The 26,584-nt window shown below is 38.9% G+C and overlaps 1 protein-coding gene across 4 annotated transcripts in view; it reads left to right on the forward strand.

Annotated features, from left to right (window-relative positions):
• LOC126336898 (dynein regulatory complex protein 1) overlaps positions 1–26,584 on the forward strand; it is a 380,293-nt gene that overhangs the window by 320,176 nt on the left and 33,533 nt on the right. For 2 of the 4 annotated variants that reach the window (XM_050001020.1, XM_050001023.1), the window contains 4 exons: positions 8,157–8,302; positions 8,488–8,632; positions 8,712–8,890; positions 24,181–24,273. In XM_050001020.1, coding sequence (XP_049856977.1) covers positions 8,157–8,302; positions 8,488–8,632; positions 8,712–8,890; positions 24,181–24,273 — 563 coding nt within the window. The remainder of the gene's footprint in view (positions 1–8,156; positions 8,303–8,487; positions 8,633–8,711; positions 8,891–24,180; positions 24,274–26,584) is intronic. The other 2 variants (XM_050001019.1, XM_050001021.1) reach the window with 1 other exon arrangement.

Genomic DNA, 26,584 nt, shown 5'->3' on the forward strand with positions numbered 1-26,584 from the left:
AGTGAGGTTAAATAGATAGAAAAAGACCTTGCAGAGGATGGACATCACACATAGCAGCAGAATAGCATGGTATCTTATCAAAAAGCTCAGGTGTGATCCAAAAGGCTCCAGACAGCCCCCTGAAGTAACACACAACAAAGTGCCCCATCAGCTCCACTTGAATGGAAAGTTCAATAAAAAACATCAGAAAGTGAAAATCAACAGGGTCCTATATTCTGTGTCTTTAACAATGAAAGGACTCAATGAGGGCCTCAATAATGTCAAAAATGGAAAAGAGGCTGGTGGATGATATGTGCATGGAGGATATCCAACATTCTGGCCTGGGCACCAAAATGTGTATCCTGCAGCTTCTCAACAACTGCTGCAATACTTATAAGATCCCCAAGATGTGGAGAAATGCAAGGATAGTGACTCTGCTGAAGCCTAAGAAGGAACCAAATTCACCATAGAATTACTGACGTATATCTCTTCTTTGTCACCAGTACATATTGTATGGATACTCAACTTGAACCATGTGGCAGATACTATGGATCTGAGACTTATCTGTCAACAAGCTGGTTTTAGACCTGGCAAATTATGCAGCAACCAAATTCTGTACCTGACAGAACATATAGAGGAAGAGTATGAAAATAAAAAGGTTACAGGGCTAACATTGGATGACCTCTGCTCTACATATGATACTTCTCTTCCAGAAACAGTATAACAAACTTAGAGATTACTGTTTTGTCATGGTCATTGAATCTCTCTTGCAAAGTAGACAATTTTACATAGTTCTTGATAGAAAGAAGAGTCAATGAGAAGCTAAAATAATAGACTGGAACAGGTAAACATTCTGGCCCTCTCCCTATACTGTACACTATTGATCACCAAGTACTTAATCACATCAAGTATATCTTATATGTAGATGACCTGGCAATCACAGCACAGTGGATGACATTTGAGGATACAGAACATAAGCTGGAAAAGCACTCAATGATTTGTCAGACTGTTATCAAAGTAATTCCCTTGCAAAAGCTCACTGTTTCCTGGAATAATACCACATTGGAGCACGAAGATAAACCAAGCTATCTAGGTGTAATACTGGATAGATCTCTGGCATATAAACACCACTATGAAAAGATCCAGAAAAATATAGCACCAGAAATAATATTTTGTGGAAATTCATAAACAGCAAACACAGGTGCTATGCTTCTCTATAGCGGAATATGGCTCTCCAATAAGGACCAGATCAGCCCACATGAAGAAAGCCAACAAAAGCTATAATGGAACACCGAAGGTTTAGAGAGCTCGTCTTGTGAGTCCTAAATCCTAAAATCATGCCATGAATTCATAGAGTTGCTCAGACAAAGATTTGATGATCAACATTCTCTCTTTGGTACTGAGTGTAAGCCTGAATGACTGAGAACTTGTAAAAAATTCTTAAAAGCAATCATTAAAGAACAATCACCTGACTATCTGGCAGCACAGGTAGTGCCGAAAGGCTCCAGAACAAACCAGAAAACATGGGAGGACACTGAACTGCAGAAGAAGAATGGGGGTGAGCCTGGTGAAAAAAATATGAGAAGATGAGATCAGGGTAAAATGGGTGATGACATATGTGATTATGGTGCTGTGCAAAACATGTAGCACGACCTGGCTTATTGAAACTATCCCTACAGATGCAACCTCAATGATTTATGGCTGGGCAAGAAAGAAGCCCTGCAGGTGGGCTAAAACACGGTGATTGGTTTCTGGACACATAAAAGAAAAATTGAAGTTTGGTATTCTTAATGTAATACTAAGGCATGCTGAATATCCTACCAAAAAAGATCTACAGATGAACAAAACTACTACTACAGTCAATAGCGTCCAGTCAATTGTCTATCATTGCCCTTGCTCAATGGTGGTGGTGGTGGTGGTGGTGGTGGTGTGTGTGTGTGTGTGTGTGTGTGTGTGTGTGTGTGTGTGTGTGTGAATGCGTGCATGTGGGTGGCTGGGTGCATGCATGAATACTTGAGCATAATTCAGATGTGAGTAGCTTTGAACTTAACACTATTTTAAGGAAATATCTGCAACTGTGGCACCTATTCAAGTAAAAGTAACGCAGTTTTTTTTCCAGATTTACTGCAAGTCTTTGAAATTGTCACCATTTTTACACAACTGAAAGAAAGCTTACATAATTTAACAGTTACACTCTGACTGGCTGCCCCTTTCAATACTGCACTGTGATTAGCTGGATAGAAGAAGAGTGAGAGGGAAAGGGGGACATGGTTTGTCACGTGATGGTGATGTCATTGATTGATAAGGAGGGGCGGGGCTTGCCGACATCTTGGATTGTGGCACCAGTATACCTGCATGTAGGCAACTTGCTCTAGAACTTGACCTTAAGTTCAGTGGTTTTGCAAGTTTCAGTACAGCATAGCGGGTGATGTGTCCCAGAGTCTTCACAGATATACTACCAGTTCTCATTTCCATTGTTGAACATTCTTCTTTCTCATACAACAGTCTTTGTTGTATGGCTACTGTACAGCCACACAGTGGCACATTTTTAACAATAAGTTTAACGACTATTTCTTTTTTCAATATGTATTATGAATTCTTCACTTTCTTTTATCATTTGGTGACCATTTCTACATCATCAGCGATTTTTTTCATGTTCAGTGCCCTTTATCTGTACATGGCTATCTTTTTTTACCTCTTTAGGAAGCCTGTTTGTCTGTTCATCGACTTTTTTTTGTTTGGTTATCTTTTTTTCTTTATAGAGTGATTTTTTCCCCATATTGGATAATCTGTTATCTTTACTGGATAATCTGTTATCTTTATTTTGTCATCAGTTTGCCAACTTCTTCTCTTTATTTGGTAATATGTTTTGACTGTGAATCTGTCTACATTGTTTGGTGTTTTCTCTTAAGTGTATAATGATCTTTTTTCATTATTTAGCACCAATTCATTTCTTTGTTACTATCTTCCCTCTATGTTTGGCGGCACTTGGTTTTGACTGTTTATCAAGAACTTGTTATTGAATACTACTTCTCTGTATTTATGTATCTCATTCCATTTTGTCACAGGTGAGCCGTGCATGGCACATATTCCCGCCATCATCTATTTTACACCCTGTTTTTAACATATTTCCACCTCACTACATTAATTTAAATTATCACTGTCACTGACTTGCTGCTTTGCCTGACTGTAACTGGCACTAGCAGCATGTATCGATATATCTCCTCTCATAGTGTCTTTGCTCGAGTGCTATGTCTTCCTGGTCATTGTCTGTCATTAGGGAGTTCACTTCACGTGTTCGGGCTGCCAGTTGGTTGGGACATGTCTGAAGTGAGGTCCGGACCTGCCATTCGAGGAATTGCAATGCGGTACTATTGCAGTCGGGTTAGAGCAGTGAGGTCTGCGCCGACATGGCTCACCTGACCATTGCCACTATGCAGTTCGCATCACGAGTTCGGGCTGCCATTCGTTTGGGACATGTCTGGAGCTTAGTCCAGACCTGCCAGTCGGGAGTTGCAATGTGGCACTAGTGAGGTCTGTGCCGACATGGCTCACCCGACCATTGCCACTAAGCATCACTTGAGCCGGGCCACAGTCTTCGTGGATCGTCAGTCAGTCATCCTACCAGAAAACGCGTTTTGGCTTGCTGATAGTTCATGAGTCAGCTGTGTGTGTGTGCATCAACTCCTGATGTGTCTTTATGTGATCTTAGTTACTGTTCTGTATCGGTCAGGTGTTCATGCAAATGTTTGTCAGGTTGTGTTTGTGGTTGGAGTTAGTTGCACTGATGACTATTTTAAATGTTGTCAGCATTCTGAGTGAGTTGATTGATTGTTGAGGACAAGGGAAGTTATCTCCATGTGGTGCAGTCAGCTGGGTCCACTGGCGGTCCCTGCGCACCGCCGAAGCATGTGTGGAGCTGTCTGATCACTGTGAGCTTCATGGTTCACCGACCCAGGACATAAAAGCTGAATGCTGTTTTAAGTACCCTAGCCATGTCCATTCATATTGTGGTTTGTTTCAGTGGTTCACTGTTGGGGAGGTTTGTACATATTTGATTGTGGGTAATTAGATTGGTAACATTTTGTATTTGAGTTCTTATGTGCCAATTGGTGGCACGCAAGTCATTTGGTCGGTCGGTCTGTGCCTGTCCCTTGGTTGGGTTCGGACGGATCAAGTGTAGCTGGGCTCACCACCCATTTCACCTAAGTGAAAAAGAGCAGATTGACCCCCTGGAGGCTTCTGAGTGCCTATGTCTTTACTGTTTTTCCCACCGGTATTTATTTATCTGTTTTCAGCTACCTAAAATTTAAGGCTTATAGCTATTTTTTCGTTTTTATTAAAAACTTTGCAAATTAATTGTGGACTTTCAGTCTTGTAACCTTATTCTTAAAATTTTCTTTCAAACTTAAACATTGCGGTCTTCTGCCTTTAAAAGATTATGGTAACATATTTTAAAATTTTGAAATTTAATTGTGGCCTTCAGTCATTAGTATTGCATCTTGCAAATGTTTGTTCTAGCTGCTTTGCCTTGAGGCTTTCTACTTAGCTGTGATATATGTTTTTTTTTCTTATTACACTACTGGTCATTAAAACTGCTACACCAAGAAGAAATGAAGATGATAAATGGGTATTCATTGAACAAATATATTATAATAGAACTGACATGTGATTACATTTTCACGCAATTTGGATGCATAATCCTGAGAAATCATTACCCAGAACAACCACCTCTGGCCGTAAAAATGGCCTTGATACAGTGGGGCATTGAGTCAAACAGAGCTTGGATGGTGTGTACAGGTACAGCTGCCATGCAGCTTCAACACGATACCACAGTTCATCAAGAGTAATGACTGGAGTATTGTGACGAGCCAGTCGCTCAGCCACCATTCATCAGACATTTTCAATTGGTGAGAGATCTGGAGAATGTGCTGGCCAGGGCAGCAGTCTAACATTTTCTGTACCCAGAAAGTCCCGTACAAGATCTGCAACATGCAATCGTGCATTATCCTGCTGAAATGTAGGGTTTCGCAGGGATCGAATGAAGGGTAGAGCCATGGGTTGTAAAACATCTGAAATGTAATGTCCACTGTTCAAAATGCCATCAATGCGAACAAGAGGTGATCCCAAACCATCATGCCAGGTGGTATGCCAGTATGGCGATTATGAATACACGCTTCCAGTGTGCTTTCACCTCAATGTGGCCAAACACAGATGCGACCATCCTGATGATGTAAACAGAACCAGGATTCATAAAAAAAATGATGTTTTGCCATTCGTGCACCCAGGTATTTCGTTGAGTACACCATCGCAGGTGCTCCTGTCTGTGATACAGCGTCAATGGTAACCGCAGCCATGGTCTCCGAGCTGATAGTCCATGCTGCTACAAACATCGTTGAACTGTTTGTGCAGGTGGTTGTTGTCTTACAAACGTCCCCATCTGTTGACTCAGGGATTGAGACGTGGCTGCACGATCCATTACAGACACATGGATAAGAAGCCTGTCATCTCGACTGCTAGTGATACAAGGCTGTTGGGATCCAGCATGGCATTCCATATTGCCCTCCAGAAACCACATATTCCATATTGTGCTAACTGTCATTGGATCTCGACCAATGCGAGCAGCAATGTTGCGATACGATAAACTGCAATTGCGGTAGGCTACAATCTGACCTTTATCAAAGTGGAAATGTGATGGTATGCATTTCTCCTCCTCACACTAGGCATCACAACAATGTTTCACCAGGCAATGCCAGTCAACTGCTGATTGTGTATGAGAAATCGGTTGGAAACTTTCTTCATATAAGCACGTTGTAGGTGTCACCACCAGTGCCAACTCTGTGTGAATGCTCTGAAAAGCTAATCATTTGCATATCGCAACATCTTCTTCCTGTTGGTTAAATTTCGCATCTGTAGCACATCATCTTCATGGTGTAGCAATTTTAAAGGCCAGAAGTGTATTTTATTGGCCTTTTTTTAATTGCATTTTTATCTTGTTGATTTTTAAGATCTCTTTTTTTTAAACATTGTGGCCTTCTGCCTTTAAAAGTCTGCAGTATTTTAAAATTTTGAAACTTAATTGTGGCCTTCAGCCGTTAGTATTGCACCTTGCATCTGTTTGTTCTATCTGCTTTGCTTTGAGGAGTTCTACCTAGCAGTGATAGATGTTTTTTTAAATTATATTATTGCTATTTTAATTGGATTTTTTTATCTTCTTGTTTTTTAAGATTTTTTGTGTGGAGACCTTCAGCCATGAAAGAGTTGCATTTGGTAAAGGTTCGGCTATGTGCCGCTTTGGTTGTAAATATGTTATTAAATCACAATAAATTACAATTATAAGGTGAAATTTGCCCCAACCTTATTTGGCCCTTTCCAAAATCCTAATTACCTGTTCTGCCCAGTGGGTTTAGCATGTGTTTCAACAATCTATTTTGATTTTCTTTAGTCTTTATAGTATAGTTAGTGGCTATCTCTTTTGTGTTATTTTCTGAACATTCTTTCAGCATTTTTCTGTATACAGTACCCCTCCCTGTTGCTCTATCGTTTTTCCCATTCACATGCAGTGGGCCAAATTACCTCTCATTTTTGCAGTACACTTATCACTTTCTCTAACCCTTATCCTCAATATCAACATTGTGAATACATAAAGACAGGCATATGAATGTGCTTAAACATTATTAATTACATATTAGTTTATTGTACAGTAAAGAATGGCATCATTGTATTGAGTCCAACTGTATGACAGATAGGCTAATTTTAAAAGTGTTAAAGTTCAAAGTACCATTTGACTGATTCACTGTACGCCCTAGTTGGTGGATAACCTATTTTGTAGTAAAATTTTCAGGTTCATAATTTCTCTTATTTAGTCAAATTCTTAGTGATTGTTTTGATAAGCAATGCATTATCTGAAGTGGAAAATTTGGGGCAATGAGGGAATAATATCAAATCTGGAAAGTAAACAAGCTTAATGGCTCAAATAATGAAAGCAAATTTGGGTGTGCCTGAACTTCTAGTATAGATATCTTTTTAATTATTGTGTTCTCAGACAAAATAAACTAGTTATGGGGTAGAGGGAAATTAGGGGTTTCTAATGAGCTAGGGCTTTTGTGAATAAACAGTTCATTGTTCACCACATTTGCTGGATCACCTAGCATGGGAACAATTTCAATTACTGATTTCTTTTAAAAGGAAACATGGCATTAGACTCACCAGGTTAAATTTGTAGTATGAATAATAAGGTTATACAAAACTTTGTATGAATAGTAATTTGGCAGTTTTAGATATACTAACATAAACATTGCTTGTGTGGTTGGAAACAGTCAAAAGATAAGAGAAAGAAACTTTCTATTTAAAACAAAAAGTAGAATGGTAATGAATGGAGTAAGTCCATCTTGCTACATTTCATACTTCTCGATACATTTACTTGTTGATGGTTTTTTCACACAAAATATCCAATTTCAGCCATACATCAGTCACAATGCAAGCAATAAAAAGAATTTGTATGTAGAATTTGCCTCCTTTCACAGTATTCAGTGTAGAGTTATATGCTTGGTGCCATGGTATTCAACCATTGTGTGTAAATGAAGAGAATGGGTTTCCCATTCAGTTCAAAATAGATTAAAAAATTCATTAGTCATTCCTTCTACATATTATCTGAATATTTGTATTCAAAGATTTAAAAGTTTTGACTGTTAAGTGGCAAGTTGCAGAGATTATTATTAAGCTGCATGATGAGTAGAAATGTATCATTAACAGTTCTCTGTTGTTATGGATGTAGTTAACTTTTTTGAAAAATACCAGAGTAATGAAGTAATTACTAAGCTAAAATGGAAATTATTTAATATAACTGGAAAGGAGCAGTTTTTTCAGAATAATTGCTTTCTTCTAATTTACTTTGTTAAATTTAGTTGTTGTAACAAAGTATAAGTATAATTTATTGTTAATACAGTTTAAAAATTAAATTTCTGTATTTTTTTCATTTTTACGTATAATTTACCTCATTACAACTAAAATCTCTTTCTTTTTGACTGCTTCTATGTTGTCTTTCATATGTTTACCTTGTGCATTGTGTTTGTTAAAAAAGTTTTGAGTTCCTGCTGATATAATTTCATACGACAGTTATCCAGGAAAATCTAATATTGTTGAATATGAGTGTAAAAAAATAACCGTATTTTCAGTCAAGAGTCTGGAGAAACAGCTGTGCCACCTAGTGAGTCTGTGGCATCAGTGCAAAGTATGGATGAACAGATATCAGAGGAATCCCACCCTGGTAGTTCACAGCATGTTGAAACACAGCCCACCCCTGAACAAAAGCCCATGAAATGTGAGTGATTACAGCAAAGCATTAGCTGTCACCTGTGTAATATACTTACGTAACTGCATATCTTCTGATTAAAGATGGACAAATTTGTTAATTCATTAGAGTTTCATTGTAGAATACTAGACTTAGTATCGTTTTGTGCTACAACTCTTGAACTCTTTAACTTCTGTACACAAATCTGCTTACAGCATCACCTCCTACTGTTGAGGAGATGGCACTACAAAAGGATAGAACAATGGATTGTGTATTAACACATCACGTGCAAATAAATCCTGTGTATGTTCTGAAAGCCCTTAGAGAATTTATAAGTGATTTTAGCAGCAAAAGACAACAGTAAGTTTATTAAAAAATATTAATATTGATACCAGGTGATACTAGTAAACAATAATGTTCATCTTGTATTTTGTTTCAGAACATATGTTAATCTTGAGTCCCGTTTATCAAGGAAAAGAGATACTGTGTCAAGGCTTTTGTCAACAGATGATGTAACAGCATATTGGAAGAAGTTTGAAAACATTTTTTCTCCAAAAGCAATACAGTTATGGGACTGTTTATACACAGGGCTGCAAAAATATCATTGTGTATTGAGAGGTACAGTTATTAAAAATTCAACTACTCAGTTTGACATACTTTATTGAGCTTCCCATCAGGTGAACTTCAGTGATGTTTTACACATTTATTTGGAAGGCACAGTAAAAAGCTTTTTTAATTGTTTTCCAACTTGTTTCAATCACTGATTCTCTCTTTCTTGTCCTTGTTGTTGAATGGTTTTATGTTTATTAATTCATGGCTGTAGAAAACATTGTATCAAATTTGCATACCACAAAAAAATGGCTATGTGTAGCAATTCGTATTTCTAACTCCAAAATAAAGCAACATTAAAAAAAATGGATATATTTATAACAGTTAATTACTAAACAAAAAATCTGATAGCAGAGAAAAGAATATAATATTCAAATATATAATACTTCCCACAAAATACTATAATTATTTGAATGAGGAATGTATCACAGTTGTTGATTGGCTACTAAAAATAAAGAAATGCTTGTAGCTTCACTGTGCTGCAGTAGTTGCAAAATAAGATTTTGAAGGTAGTGTTGCATCAGTCAATATGTAAGCACAAGATCGTCTGATAAGGAATATGTGTCGTGGACATGAATGCATAAAAGTGTGTTGCAACAATGTGATAAAGAAGCTGGAGTCAAAGTATGACAAATGTTTGAATTTGGATGGTGACTATATTGAAAAGTAATGTCAACATGTAACAACAGATTGTATACAAAACAAATTTTCTATTTTTCTTTTTTTAATAGCCAATTGGAGGTTAATTTATGAATAGCCTTCATATATTCAAATTTCTACATTTTCATCAACATCCATACTCCACAAACCACTATGAAGTGCATAGTGGAGGAAATTCCCATTGACCCCATATTAGGCTTTGTTCCTGTTCTATTTGAGTAAGGAGCTGGGAAGAATGACTGCTTAAATGTGTCTGTGCATCTGTAAATAATCCAATCTCGTATGCCTGATCCTTGCAGAAGTAATCCATTAGAGGCTGTAATATATTCTTAGATTTCTCACTTAATACTGCTTTCTGCTAAAATATTTCTGTTTGTTGATAACAGTAGCTTGGTAGTAAAGGATATTGGGTTCAATGTGGGCAGTTTATCAAGTAATGCAGTTCAAGACATGTGTTCATTGCTTTTAGAAAATAAATTTATGCTAAATCACAGTAAGACTCAATTTTTACTATTTCTAAAACACAATACAGCTAAACTGACATTTTGGTTGCTTATAATGTGCATATGACTCATGAGTCTGAACAATTCATATTCCTAGGTGTTCAAATACACTATGTGATCAAAAGTATACAGACACCTGGCTGAAAATGACTTACAAATTCATTGCACGCTCCATCGGTAATGTTGGAATTCAATAAGGTTTTGGCCTACACTTAGTCTTGATGACGGCTTCCACTCTCACAGACATACGTTCAATCAGGTGCTGGAAGGTTTCTTGGGGAATGGCAGCCCATTCTTCACGGAGTGCTGCACTGAGGAGAGGTATTGATGTTGGCCTGGCATGAAGGTGGCGTTCCAAAATATCCCAAAGGTGTTCTATAGGATTCAGGTCAGGAATCTGTGCAGGCCAGTCCATTATAGGGATGTTATTGTTGTGTAACCACTCCACCATAAGCCGTGCATCATGAACAGGTGATCAATCATATTGAAAGATGCAGTCGCCATCCCCGAATTGCTCTTCAACAGTCGGAAGCAAGAAGGTGATTCAAACACCTATGTAGCCATGTGCTGTGATAGTGCCATGCAAAACAGCAAGTGGTGCAAGCCCCTGCCATGAAAAACATAAACACACCATAACACCACTGCCCCATAATTTTATTATTGGCACTACACATGCTGGAAGAAGATTTTCACTGGGCATTCACCATACCCACACCCTGCCATCAGAATGCCACATTGTGTGCCATGATTCATCACTTTACACATATTTCCACTGTTCAGTTGTTCAATTTTTACACATCTTACACCAAGCAAAGCATCGTTTGGTACTTACCAGTGTGATGTGTGGCTTATGAACAGCCACTTGACCATGAAATCCAAGTTTTCTCACCTCTCGCTTACTGTCATAGTACTTGCAGTGGATCCTGATGCAGTTTAGAATTCCTGTGTGATAGTCTCGATAGATGTCTGAGTGTCACTCATCACAACTTCAACTGTTGGTGGTCTCTGTCAATCAACAGACGAGATTGACCTGTATGCTTTTGTGCTGTACATGTCGCTTCACGTTTCCACTTCAATATCACATCAGAAACAGTGGACTTACAGATAAGTAGGAGTGTGGTAAATGCACATACAGATGTACGACACAAGTAACACCCAATTACCTGACCACATTCAAAGTCCCTGAGTTCTGCAGAACACCCCATTCTGCTCTCTCACGATGTCTAATGACTACTGAGGTGATTGATATGGATTACCTGGCAGTAGGTGGCGGCACAATGCACCTAATAGTAAAAAGGTATATTTTTGGGGTATCTGGATACTTTTGATCACATAGTGTAGATGGGAAGCTGTTGTGGGACGCCCATTTCAATTGAATACTTCTATATTTACCCTTGAACACTAATTGCAATAGATGATAGTCCATCGCAAAAAATATTGACCTCTTTTCAGTAGTCTGGGAGTTCTGACATTGGCCTCTCACTATACATTTTCTTTAATACCATATGTTGCTAACAATGTGAACTTATTCTCAATAATTAGCTGCTTTCAGAAAGTTAGTACAAAACACAAATCCAACCTACATTTGTCCCACACCTTCTCAGCTCATATCTGTTTCAGGAAAAAATGTAAGAAAATTCCTGTGTTAAAATTGTTGACAGTACTAATAAATACTCAACAGCTTTATGTTAGCATAGGATTTTTGAATATTTTATTTTATTTCTTATTCATTTTTCTGTTGTTAATTTCATACACTGACTCATTCCATGACCATGGAAATTTGTATCTCAGTTTGATTCTACAGAATTAGACATGAAAAATAAAATAAAAAATAAAAACTTAGATTATTTTGCATTTACATTTATTTCTCTATGCACTACAAACTAACTTCAGTTTTCAATTTCAAATAAAAAATATTACCTTTTCACTTGTGATCAAAGTGTTTTATAGGCCTCCCAGTTAGGGATTTTATGCATACCTGATTTTATAGTTATTATTTGTCAAAAATTGTCTGATCGTCCAAGATCGTTTACTCGTACATCACACTCTTCGCAGTCCATATTTATGACCACATGTTCCATTACTAATGCTGACACTGTAGTTACCCTACTGCTAGTTTCATCTATTACATTTGTTTTTGCACATATGTACCTACACCAAATTGTCTTATCTTTTGTTGTTGAGTATTTATCTAGAACTTCTGTTAATTTATTTAAAAAATATCCCACACCACCCACCCCCCCACCACCACTCACCCCCCACCACCACCACTAGTTGATAAAAACAAACAAATGATTAATTCCTTGTTGACAATAAGCTCCATTAAGTCAGTAGCTGATATTTAAAAGTGTTTGTTTCACTGATAGTATGAAGGTTATGTCTCAGTTTAAACAAAGTTCCTTTTCTGGTTCTAGTGCCTGATTCTCCAGTCTTCGAAACTGTCCTACAGGAAGAGTCTATCCTTTCATATGATTATAAAGTACATAATGGGTTTCTGTGTCCCTTCACCAATGCTCAGCTGCACAAACTACAACATAGTTCAAAAATTGGAACTGAAATTCAAATTAGTGTATTTTATTTTTATTGACTGCATTGTCTGATGATGGATTGTTATGTCTGTGAAATGCCCAATGTTGCTTGTTCCTGTGGTGTCTTTTTCTTTAGGACATCCAGTAGATGGATTTTTGGTATGTCATAGTCTATCTTATGAGTGGTTATTGCAGAGTGTTTGAAAGTGATGAGGAAATTCTTTACACTTGAGATGCTGTTGTTGGGATTTATCCTAAAAGACACCTACTTCTCCTACCTATGACAACCAGTATTTAATCATGCATGGCTTTAGTCTCATCCACTATACTTTCACTACATATCTCTTCCAATTTTTCATTTCCAGTCCATTTGAGGGTAGTTTATATTTAATGAACCACAGCTGTCAAAAGTTGCAACTTATACTACAAATCCGGACCACTTTTGGTTTGATGATCACATCATACTATTTGCACATAAACTTCAGCAATGGGTAGAATAGAAAATTTGAATGTAGCCCTGATAAGTATTTCTTTTAATGTCAAAATAAAGAATAAAAAACTGAGAAAAAGTAGTACAAATTAACAGTAAGGTCATGAACCAATTGGCAGTTTTTGTGATTATGGCAGTTTGTAATTTTTAACTTTTTTTTCTCTTTACTTCCTAACAGTGTACATTGTATGGATGTACACAAATAGTTTAAAATATTGTATACTCACCTGCCATTTCCCACCCCTCCCCACACACACACACACACACACACACACACACACACACACACACACACACACACACACACCACAAATTAAACACAATACTGTTTGACAGGTAAGGCTACTTAAGTTATTAACAAGGTTACCTATAAATACAATCATTTTATTTAGATGTACATAGATAATTTCCCCTTTATGTTTGCACATTCATATATTTTTAAATATTGTAGAAGACATGTTATTAAAAAGGGGCTTCAGTTCTAATGTGAATTTATGAAATTATTTAATTTTCTTTGCTGTAACTTCAAAATCAGTAAGTCCTGGCTGATTAAATCAAATGCCATGAATAAATTTAAGAATATCCCACAGCTTAATTTATTTCTCTCATAGGTATTTAGAACCATTTTCATGAAATGAAAGACCAGTGTTTCTATTTATCCATTCTTTAATAAAGGATTATTTGGAAGAAACCTATAAATGACCCCACAAGTGAAAGCCAGGCAGAGCTAAACGACAAAAGTATTCTGTGGGTATATCAAGGTGTGGCTCATAATCTCATAATTAAAGGCTCTGTGACAGAATAGCCTAAATGAAACATTGAAGTATACTGCACAATAATGGATTACAGAACTAAAATTATCAGGGAACATTTTCCCTCATACAGATTTAAGCAATGACACTCAATGTTTACGGAAATGTTGGTACTTGGTGATGATGTCAAACAGATCGTAGTTAGACATGAGGCTTTTCCCTAAAATGCCAGTTAGCTCCATGTTGCATAGATGTGGGGACATGGCTTCTATAAAGTATAGCCTCCCAAAGGCTCTGTTTGTTCATATTTTAATAAAAAGCAGTCCAGATTCCAATAAGTTCTTATTTTTAATTCTGGATACTATTTTCAGTCTATAAGACCGCCCTCAGACCAAGGTGAAATCATGAACACTACAGATTCAACTCAAATGAAATATATTAAATGTTTTAAGTCTTGAACTGAAAAACATTAAGCACACAGTGAAACTAACATTGCTTGCAGTAAAGATCATTCCAAAATGCATTATTTTTTAGTAATACACATCACCAAGAATGCCAGTAAAAACACAATCATTTTAATGCTAAAAACAAAACACATTCATAACATCATCCTTCTGCTTAGCTTGGTAAGTACCAATTGGACATACAATGACCTGTGACAGAGTGAAGTTAGCTAGAGCATAAATTATAATAGAATGGGACAAAAGCTACTCCACTTCAAGTTCAAATGGAATGACATGTGATTTTTCCATGTGGTGGTGCTGGTTGGTGGCTGCACACACCACTCTTGACGCATGGCTGTCAGCATTGTCTGAAAGTGTCTGAAAGTGCCACCTCCTGGTGACCAAGCTTACTCACTGTGTGCCAGGGTAGGCTTAGTGAATAACACATGATGGGCTGGTGCCTTGCACAGTGTTGGACTTTGATAGATGGAGACGTGCCAGCGCAACTGAAACTGCAGGTTACTAAAACTCTTTATTTTTCTTTGGTGTGCCTGTAAACCAGTGACACCCTCATTTCTCTCCCCTTGTAACACAAGCCAGCTCTTGGTGCTCAGGAAGCTGAGTCCATGTCTTCTGTAGACTACCAGTAAACACACTCTGTGGTGCAAATAGCTCTCTGTCAGCTTGCATGGGAGAATAGGGCTGAAAGTGACGCAGACAGTGACAGCATCACTGTGGGCAGATGTCTGCAGGTAGGACACTGGCTGCTGGCAGTGCCAATACTGGAACCGGCAAAACAATCAAGGACCAAAGGAAGGGCCATCAAGGTTGTATGAGAGGAAGGAGTACTGGATACTGGAAGATCAGACGACCTCGTAGATGTGTGAGGTGGTGGTGGGGCTTGGCCTCCACATGGGAGAGAAGTCATTTGTGGTGGTCGGTCACCAGCTGCTCTTCCATTTGCTATGTGAAGACTTGCTGACCGTGTAGGCTGCAGATGACTGCCAGCATCCAACACTCATGGTGACCAAATGTATGAACACAAACAGGAGTCCAGGTGTGCAGTTCATTGTTAGAGGGCCTTGGGAGGTCTCAGTGTAGAAAGCAGGAGATTCTGCACTGGGCATGGCTGGTGACCATGCAGTAGCCCTGCCAAGCACGGTATTCTCAATATGGGGGTGGACTTGTAGGAACTAAGAAAGCATGTGAGAGCCTCTCCCATGGGGGAATCATCAATACACTTAATTTGCATCTTAAAAGTGTGGATGAGGCATTCTGCCTCCCTTTTCAATTGAGGTAGGAATGAGGGTGTATGACTGGGGCAAATACCACGGTGTGCAAAAATTGTGAAGAGTCTGAATGATGGATTGTGAACTACTATCAGTTACTGTGGTGCGGGGAAGAGAATAGGTGAGTGAGGGCTCACACCTTTGCCTCTGCTCTGGTGGAATGGCAGTTGATGACATATGGAAACTGAGAGTAAGTGTTGATGACTGCCAACCAATCTGGATCTGACAAGGAGCTGACAACATTGATATGGACATGCTCCCAAGTCTGTGATCGCTCAGTCAGGCTATGGTGAATAACATTGCTGGGGAGTGGCCTGATGACTTGACTTGAATGTTTAGAACAAGCAGTAATGAAATGTTCAATCTCGTGAGCAATTACAGGGCAGTATATATGGTGGTGAGCCAGCATCTTTGTGCATGAGGTGCACCCAATGATCCTGATGCAGAAGATGAAGGATGTCGTGCTGGAGAGATGCTGCAATGACCACCATGGAACAGCATTTTCTGTGGACAACAATATAATGCCACTGACAAGAGTAAGTGTGTGCCATAACAGAAAATGACTATGGGTAGAACATGATGCACAAGTGTAAAGTCACTCAGGCTATCTTTGTTGAACATAGTGTCACACTTGATAGAGAACACAGTTGGCAGCAACAGCTTGAGCAATGGGAGAACTGGCAATAGGTAATCCACCCGCTGTCCTCCAAGTTTCTTCGTTGAGATAAAAACCTAGTACTTCTTCCTGATTGGAACCAGGGTCAAAGCCCATCAGTAAACATGAAAGAGCATCTACATTTGAATGCTGAATCATTGGTTAGAAATGGATCTTGTAATTATATCTACTGAGGAACAGGGCTATCTTGTCCAGTGGGTGTTTCATGGGTCTAAAGAGAGACACTAACAGCTCGTTATCAGTCACCAAATAAACTTAACATTGTAGAGAAACACAGGAAACTTCTTAATAACATAAATAATAACAAGAGCCTCTGTCTCTGTCTATTCAATAGTAATTTTTCTGTGGATCATAAAGCATTTTTCACACAAAATCAATGGCCTGTTCTGAACCACCTGCACATTGTTGTGACAACACAGCCTCCACACCATATTGCAATGTGTCCTTTGAAGGTGCAAGCTAGAGCATGGCCTGATAGGTGGCTGAGTACAGAGAACACAAACCATCCTCCATTCTCTTGAATGCATGGTCACAGGTGGATATCCATTCAACCACTGTATCATTCTTAAGCAGCTGATTTGGAGGATAGGCAACTGAAGCTGCCTGTGGAAGGAACTTATGGTAATACCCAACTTTGCCTAAGAATGCTTCTTCACATACATAGAGTGCCAGAAGGCCACAATAGCCACTATGTGACTGTTTGTTAGCTGAAGGCCACAATAGCCACTATGTGACTGTTAGCTGAAACCCCCAACAAGAAATATTTTGTCCAAGGTATTCTATAGAGGATTGGAAGAAACATGACTTTTCCAAATTGCACTTGAGATCAGCATCACTCAAGGTCTGAAACAAAAGACAAAGATTACAAAGATAGTCCTCAGTGATGGGACCAGAAATGACAATGTTGCTGAGGTAATTGATACAGCAAGGAATCCATTGGGTAAGTTGCATCAAATAGCATTGAAAAATGGCCAGCAAATTTACAGTGCCAAAAACCAATTGGTTGTACCTGTAGAGCTGTATGGGATATTAACAACAAGAAGCTGATCTGATTCTAACAAATTCAGTTTTGAAAGATATTGTCCACATCCCAACTTTGTCTTAAAGTTCATGCAGGCAAAGAATGGGGTGTGTATCAACCATGGACTACAAATTAACCATCTCCTTAAAGTCTCCACAAACAAGGAGTTTGCTCGGCAGTTTCTTGACAGTGTATCCCATTGATTGGATGAAACAGTTTCCATGATGCCTAAAGCTATCAGCCTGTCTAATTTCTTCCTTCACTTGAGTACAATGTGCATGTGGTACAGAACTGGCACAGAAAAAATGGGGTTGCACCAGACTTGTGAGTGATGTGCACTATATAATCAGTAGCTTTGATGAGTCCCATTAAGAAAAAGGCAGAATATTCCTTGCACAAATCATAGAGCTCTTGTTAAGGCACAAGATCTGACATAAAATGAATGTAATTGGAGACTGTAAATACAAAAGCCCTTGAAGCATCCAAACCAATAAGATCACATGCAGTATCAACCACCAGAAATGTCACTGTTCAAACCACCACCTTGTATGTTCTTTCCACAGTAAACTGGCCAAGAATAGAAATCTACTGTATATTGTAACTGACAAGACAGCATGATGTAGCCGACAGTGGTGTAGAACCAGGATGGAGATAAATAGTATTAAAATTCAATAGTGAGGTCACTGTGTGCATACCAATTTGGAATCATAAGGGGTCCCAGTAACATGCACACAGATGAACAGTTTGTTAGTAACAGCTGTAATATCTTTACATACTTGACTAACAACACTAATGTCCGTAGGTTGAGATGTGAGAGGCACAGCGGAAGTTGAGCGATTATAGCACGTAGGTGCAACATGACCTTTCTTATTACACACATGACACAATATTCAACATTGTGAACAAGCCAGTCAGTCATGCAGCACAAACAAGGAGGACAGGGGCTTGTGGAAATTTTTCCACCTCAATCAGATTTTTGTGGTGCATGGCTGCTGAAAATGCTGCATTGCCATAACATCCATGTGTGTCTGAATCAACAGGGGCTATGTCAGCCCATGAATCTAATTGATGGTTGGTGACACAAGAAACTTCAAATGCTCACACTGTCTTGATTCCTTCTTCAAAAGAGAGATCTTGAAATTACAATTACCTTTGATGAACTTCCATATCAGGGGTTGCCACACAGGTAGCAAGGGCTATGTGGCGTGGGCTGGGCAGCTTTTTAGGTTAGAGGATCTTGGGGAAATACAAAAGGGGCTTCAGTCACAAAGGATGCAGATTGAATACAGGAAGAATGTAGACACAGGGGCCATCGTTGTAACAGTCGTAAATTGTCGTAGCTGTGTAGAGAAAGTACCAGAGCTCCAAGCACTAGTTGAAAGCACTGATACTTGAATCGTTATAGCCACTGAAAGCTGGCTAAAGCCATAGATAAATTCAGCCAAAGTTTTTGCAAAGAACACAATGGTATTCTGAAAGGGTAGACTAAACACAGTTGGCGGTGGCATGTTTGTTGCTGTGAGAAGTAGTTTATCTTGAAGCAAAATTGAAGCTGATAGTTCCTAGTAGTTAGTATGAGCATAGGTCATTCTTGGCAACCAGAATAAAATAATAATTGGATCCTTTTATCGACTTCCCAACTCAGATGATACAATTGCTGAATGGTTCAAAGAAAACTTGAGTTTAATATGAAACACACACCCAACTCATACAATTATAGCTGATGGTGACTTTGATGTTGGTGAAAATAAATGTTTAATTCCAGAGATACACATAAAACATCATCCAAAATTGTGCTAAACACATTCTCTGGAAATTATTTCGAGCAGTTAGTTCATGAGCCCAGACAAAGAGCAAACAGTTGTGAAAATACACTTGATACCTTAGCAACAAATAATTGTGAGTCAATAATGAGCATCAAAACAGATACAGGGATTAATAACACATAGTTGTTGTAGCAAGATTGAATATTGTAGCCCCCAAATTCTCCAAAAATAAGCAAGAGCCCCACATTTAGCAATAATATACAACTGCTTGCTTGACAAAAGTTCTGTACCCAAAGACTGGAAAGTTGCACAGGTCATCCAATATTCAAGAAAGGTAATAGGAGTTACTCATTAAATTACAGGTCAATATTATTAATGTTGATATGCAGCAGGATTTTGGAACTTACACTATGTCATCAAAAGTATCTACACACCTGGCTGAAAATGACACAAAATCGTGGCACCCTCCATTAAAAATGCTAGAATTCAATATGATGTTGGCCCACACTTAACCCTGATGACAGCTTTCACTCTTGCAGGCATACATTCAGTCAGGTACTGTAAGGTTTCTTGGGGAATGGGAGCTCATTCTTCATGGAGTGCTGCGCTGACGAGAGATATCGAAGTTGGTCAGTGAGGCCCAGCACGAAGTCGGGATTCCAAACATCCCAAAGATGTTCTATAGGATTCGCGTCAGTACTCTGTGCAGGTCAGACCTGTAGGCTTTTGTGCTGTATGTGTCCCTTCACACATCCACTTCACTATCACTTTGTAAACGGTGGACCTAGAGATGCTTAGGAGTGTGGAAATGTCACGTACAGACATATGGCACAAGTGAGACCCAATCACCTGACCACGCTCAAAGTCCATGAGTTCCACAGATCACTCCATTCTGCTCCTTCACGATGTCTAATGACTACTGAGGTCACTGATATGGAGTACCTGGCAGTAGGTGAGAGCACGCACTTAATATGAAAAAAGTATGTTTCTGTTTTCTTTTTGGGGAACATCCGGATACTTTTGATCACAAAGTGTATGTTGTGTTTGACCATTATGAATTACCTACTGACACACAGTCAACATGGATTTAGAAAACATCATTCTTGAAAAACACAACTAGCTCTTTACACACACGATGTGCTGAGTGCTATTGCCAAGGGATTTCAAATTGATTGAGTATTTCTAGATTTCAAAAAGGCTTTTGACATTGTACCACACAAGCAGCTTGTAGTGAAATTGTGTGCTTATGGAATATCGTCTCAGTTATGTGACCTGATTTGTGATTTCCTGTCAGAGAGATCACAGTTCATAGTAATTGACAGAAATGCATTGAGTAAAACAGAAGTGATTTCTGGCATTTCCTGAGATAATGTTATAGATCCTTTGCTGTTCCTTGTCTATATAAATGATTTAGGAGACAGTCTGAGCATCTGTCTTAGGTTGTTTGCAGATAATGCTGGCATTTATCATATAGTAAATACATCAGAAGATCAAAACAAATTGCAAAATGTTTTAGAAAAGATATCTGAATGTTCAGAACTTGGCAATTGACCCTACACAATGAAAAGTGTGAGGCCATCCACATGAATGCTAAAAGAAATCCGCTAAACATTAGTTACACAATAAATCAGTCTAATGTAAAGGCCATAAATTCAACTAAATATCTAGGAGTTACAATTATGAACAATTTAAATTTGAAAGAAAACACAGAAAATGTTGTGGGGAAGGCAAACCAGAGACTGTATTTTATTGGCAGAACACTTAGTAGTTGTAACAAACCTACTAAAGAGAGTGTCTATACTATCCTTGTCCATCCTCTTTTGGAGTACTGCTGTGTGGTCTGGGATCTTTATCAGATTAACGAACTACGTTGAGAAAGTTTAATGAATAGCAGCACGTTTTGTATTATCATGAAATTGGGGAGAAACTGTCATAGAAGTGATACAGGATTTGGGATGGACACCATTAAAACAAAGACTATTTTGTTGCGGTATAATCTTCTCACAAAATTTCAGTCACCAACTTTCTCCTCTAAATGTGAAAATATTTTGTGGATGCCAACCTACATAGGGAGAAACGATCATCATAATAAAATAAGAGAAATCAGAGGTCACACTGAAACATAGGTGTTTGTTTTTTCTGCATTCTATTGAAGAGTGGAATAAAAGAGAATTATTGTGAAATTGGTTCAATGAACCCTCTGCCAAACATTTAAGTGTGATTTGCAGAGTATCTATGCAGATGTAAACATAGATAACATCTCTGACCATAATATCGTCATTTATTCCTAATATTTAGCAGTACGAAAACAATACCAGTAACTTAACTCATGTAATTTCACAGCCAAAGTGTGACAGGACTGATGGGGTCACCTTCTGCACTGATAAAACTTCACTCTCACAGAAATCATGTGAGCATGCATGTGAACAGGAATTCACCAAACAACACATTTTGTCAAATGACAAGAGACACAGGATCCTGAAGAGGGGCTAACATCCCTAACAAATTATACCTTTGCAGGGAGCTCCATGACAAAAAAAGATCTTTATTAAATTCGGCAAGCTTCATGCCTGTGAATTGTTACTGTAGGCATTTTTCATATGATTGTAGCTTTTTTGTAAGCAGAGAATGGAGGTGGGTAGCATAGCAAAGTTTCAGGCCTTTTTAACGGACCTATCAACACCCTGTACAGCATGGCCACGTGTTCCTGTTGCTGCATTTCCAAGCACTGCTGGTTTTCCACTTGCTGCTGTAATAATCTCTGCAGAATGACCTCCAAGTGTACACTGGTTGACACTGCCACAGTTTTGAATCAAACACATGAAGAATGGGTCTTATTCATCACCATTTATGTAGTAACACACACAATTGAGAAAGCCACAACCACTGTAATGCCAACACCAAAAATGTGTTCAATATATTGTCCTTGTACATAGCTGTGTTGGTACCAGTTTGACATACAATGATCTATGAGCAGAGTCATGTTAGATACAGCATAAGCCATTACAGAAGGAGAAAGAAGCTGGTCCACTAATGACATGTGATGTTTCCTTCTGGTGGCTTTGGGCAGCAGCCACACACACTGCTCCTCATGTACTTCTCTCAGCACTGTCTAAAAATGGCACCTTCTGGCAGCTGAAGTTAGCTGATTGAATAACACATGAGGGGTTGGAACATCACATCCTACTGAACATTGATGAACAGTGTGGTGTTGATGGGATGGGGTAACCATGGGTTATCACAATTTTTGTATAATGTGTTGTAATAAAATATCAGGAAATATCAACTCAATAACTTAAATCCTATCAAGTAATAAAACTAAAGCAAGATGTACCACAGGGCTCAGGTATTGGGACCCCTACTTTTCCTCCTGCATGTTAATGACTTGAGCCTGAATGTAGATTGACACAAAACAATATTTGCTGATGACACAACTGTACTCCTCAAAGGGGAGAACACAGAGGCTGTGCAAAAAGCTGTGATCTTGGCCACTGAACAACTCAGCAACTGGGCTAAAATCAACAGATTAACTATCAGCACCAAAAAGACCGCTTCCATATACTTTCAAATAACACAAAAAGCAAAATCCTCTCAGCCTTCTGTCACTGAAAATATTAGATACCGACACTGTTTTCAAATTCCTGGGTCTGTGGGTTCAAGATAACCTGAAATGGAATACACATACAGGAAAGGTAAACGCCAGAATTAGTACTGTCTGTTATGCATTGAGTGTACTGAAATCATGTGCTAGCCTGAAAACATTAACCAGTGTGTACTACACTTACATACAAGCCCACCTAAAATATGATGTGATATTCTGGGGAAATTCTCAAAACTGCCCTGAGCACATTCAAAATCCAGAAGAGAGCAATGAGGATTATTACTGGGTGTAAACCCAGAGGCTCCTGCAAACCCATCTTCGGAAAGTTGGAAATCCTTACACTGCCTTGCCCATACATTCTCATGACTCTAAAATTTTTCAGAAGCCACATAGTGCCAACTGACTCTAGAGTTGTAAAAAATAATGAAATACATAAACTCAACACCAGAAAAAACTCAAATCTGCATGTTTTTCGTACAACCACTCAACTGTGTGAAAAGGGAGCTTTCCACATGGGCCTCCAACTGTTCAACAATCTTCCCACTAGTGTTAAGTCCATCGAATACAATATAAAATTTAGCAAAGCTATGAAGTCATATTTGTTGTGTCACTGTTTTTACTCTGTAAATGAATACTTAGAACAGTAATCTTGCTATTTGTGTTACATTGAAAACATTGAGCAATATAATACATTAGAATACTATATGTTAACAATTTTAACTGATATTTTACGACATCTGCAACACACTGTGTGCCATCAGATCACATGGAATAAATAAATAAATCTTATCTTGCAGATAGCTTTTGATGGTTTTTAGTAGCTGATCTCAAGAAGGGAAGGAGATATAGTCTATAAACTTTTTAGAAAACCCTGGTAGCATAGTTCTGGTCAATAAATGCCACAGATTGTCCCAGTATGGAAACCATAAAGCTGCACCTGCTGTGTTCTGTAACATTACATGAGTCTTTGACTCTGTGGACAATAAAGTTTTATGAAGGGACTTAAAAAGTGATGGCATTAGTTGTACCCTTCTCTCACTGATGGAGGCTTACCTTTTTTGTAGAAAACAGGGAGTCACATTTACAACTTGCGCTATATGAAACAAACCTACTTCTTAATGTAGTGATATAACAGTGAAGAGCCAGGTAAGAATGTTCATGTTCCTAATTTACATAAATAATTTTGCAGTGACTGAAAAACTACGCAAAAACTATAATATTTGCTAATGAAACAAGCACACTGATCAAGAGTCCAAATTACCCATACTAGACTTAATATAGATGATAGTTGAACAGGCATACAACAGATTCAAAGCAAATCATTTGTATGCATTTGCATATGTATTCATTTCTCACTCTCAGACAAGCACTATGTATGATTTATTATTTGCCCATGTGATCACCTTAACAATTTGCTAAGATAACCATCCAGCGATCTTTCAGTATATATAGAGGTGTTTTATTACTTAACATAAATTTAGAATCTGTAGCAGTAAGAAACACAATTACCAATATGCTGACAAAAAGTAATTTTCTTCCCAGTTTAAAAACATATTTGGTTTATTTTCAGAACGTCATCGACTGAACGTTGAAACTCAGCAACTCCAACACCAGAACACAGAGTTGCGGAGGCTCCTGCGAGGTTATATACTGTCACCGGTTGGTAATGTGCATTATGAAACTTGCAAGTACACCTTAATAATGCATATAATATATCACCAGTGAAGAAACAATACCACATAACTGACTTCCAATTTTTCAGATTTTTTGTCAGTTGCCATACTTGTCTCAGTGAACTTGCTATTACCATGGGAACGATAAATTTCCAGTTGTTTACAATGAAAATATAGCTGAAAGAATATTTTGTAAGAACAAGGTAAAAAAGTGGTAATTGCTGCATACCAGCAAAAGAATAAAAGTTAGTGTAACTGGAGTGTCAGAAGCTCCGTTACAATGTTTGCAGGTGATTCACTGTTGTTTAAAGGGAGGTTTCAGTGCCAGTGTGGGATATCAGAGGTTATGTGACAATGTTTGCAGGTGATTCACTATTGTTTATAGGGAGGTTTCAATGCCAGAATTCTGTTTCAAAGTGCTGGAAATCATACAGAGGATTGAAAATTGGAGCAATGACTGGCTGGTGTCAATCTACATATTCATATTCTACATTCAACTGAACAATGATTTTTTTTTCTTGGCAAAAGTTTGTCTTGTAAAATACTGTTCCATTTCTAAAAACTGAATTCTTGCCTCGAAAAGTACTTTCCAACTTAGACAGGAACTTAACAAGAATGGCAATGTGCATCAGATGCACACAAAGTCAGTTACTCACTATTGTTTCTTCAGTGGTAATATATGAGTTTGTAAAACGTTTATGACCAAAGAGACTTAATTGGAAACACTCCTATTCATATTTGTCATTCTTAATCAAAACAGCAACAAATTACTTTTTCTTGATATAAAGTGAGAGAATAATCTTGCCTATCAGCCAGTAACATCACTTTAACAATGTGTTTCTGATCAGTCTCTTGTTGAGACTAATGCACAACAATAATCATACAGTAATAGTGTCACCTGTTAAGCTATTCCGCACTTATGAAATTGACTAGAACCTTTTGCCTGTGGTGTTGCCTGCACATGCATAAGGCACATATACTGCACACAACTCCTCCTCCAGGTTCTCTCTGTCAATCTCCTCCTCCTATGTCTCTCTTTCCACCACCTTCTTCTATCACCTCTCCATCTATCTCTTCCTTTCCCTCTCTATTTATCTCCTAATCCCTCTCTCTCTCTCTCTCTCTCTCTCTCTCTCTCTCTCTCTCTCTCTCTCTCTCTCTCTGCTCATTTCCACTTTCATCTTCTTTCTGTCTGTCATCTCCTCCTTCCCTCCTCATCACGCTGCCCATTTCTTCCCCCTTTTCATCCATTTCCTCCTTCCCCTCTGTCATCCTCCTCCCCCTATCTCTGTCCTTCTCATCATCCCCCTGTCTGCACATCTCTGCCTCCCCCTCCCTCTGTTCATATCCTCATCCACCTGTTCTACATCCATCTCTTCCTTCCTCTCTCCCCCATCTCCTCCTCCCCCTCTCTCTCTCTCTGCTTATCTCCTCCACCACCCTCTTTCTGTCCATCATCTTCTCCTCCCCTCCTCCTCTCTCTTTCTCTCTCTTCCCATTTTCTCCTTCCTCCTCTTTCCAACCATCTCCTTCACAGTCCTGTCTCTGTCCATCACCTCCTCCCGCTCTGTCTACCCATATCCTCCTCCATCCTCTCTCTGTCCATCTCCTCCTCTCCCTCTCAGATTATATTCTTCTCCCTCTCTCTCCGTCTCTTGCCACCTCCCCCCTCTTTCTGACTGTGTCCTTCATCCCCCCCTCTCTGTCCATTTCCTCCTCCTCTTGTCTGCTCTGTGTCCATTTCCTTCTCCCCCTCATTATCGCCATCTCCTCTACCACCTCTCTCTGTGTTCATCTCCTCGTCTCCTCTCTCAGGTCATCTCCTCCACCCCCTCTCCCCTTACATCATCTCCTGCTCCTCTCTGTCCATGTTCTCCTCACCCTATTTGTGTGCACCTCCTCCTCTCTATATTTCTGTCCATCTCCTCCTCCCCTCTCACTCCACCAATTTCCTCCTCCCCCTCTTTCTGGCCATCTCCCCCTCCCCACTTTCTGTCTGTACACACTCCCCTTCTCTGTACATTACCTCCTCTCCCTTACTGTCCATGTACTCCTCCCCTATCTCTGTTCATCTCCTCTTCTCCTCTCTCAGGTCATCTCCTCCACCCCCTCTCCCCTTACATCATCTCCTGCTCCTCTCTGTCCATGTTCTCCTCACCCTATTTGTGTCCACCTCCTCCTCTCTATACTTCTGTCCATCTCTTCCTCCCCTCTCACACTGCCAATCTCCTCCTCCTCCCTCTTTCTGACCAACACCTCCTCCCCTCTTTCTGTCTGTACCCACTCCCCCTCTCTGTACTT

Source organism: Schistocerca gregaria, chromosome 2 (assembly GCF_023897955.1).
Source record: "Schistocerca gregaria isolate iqSchGreg1 chromosome 2, iqSchGreg1.2, whole genome shotgun sequence".
Taxonomy (NCBI): domain Eukaryota; kingdom Metazoa; phylum Arthropoda; class Insecta; order Orthoptera; family Acrididae; genus Schistocerca; species Schistocerca gregaria.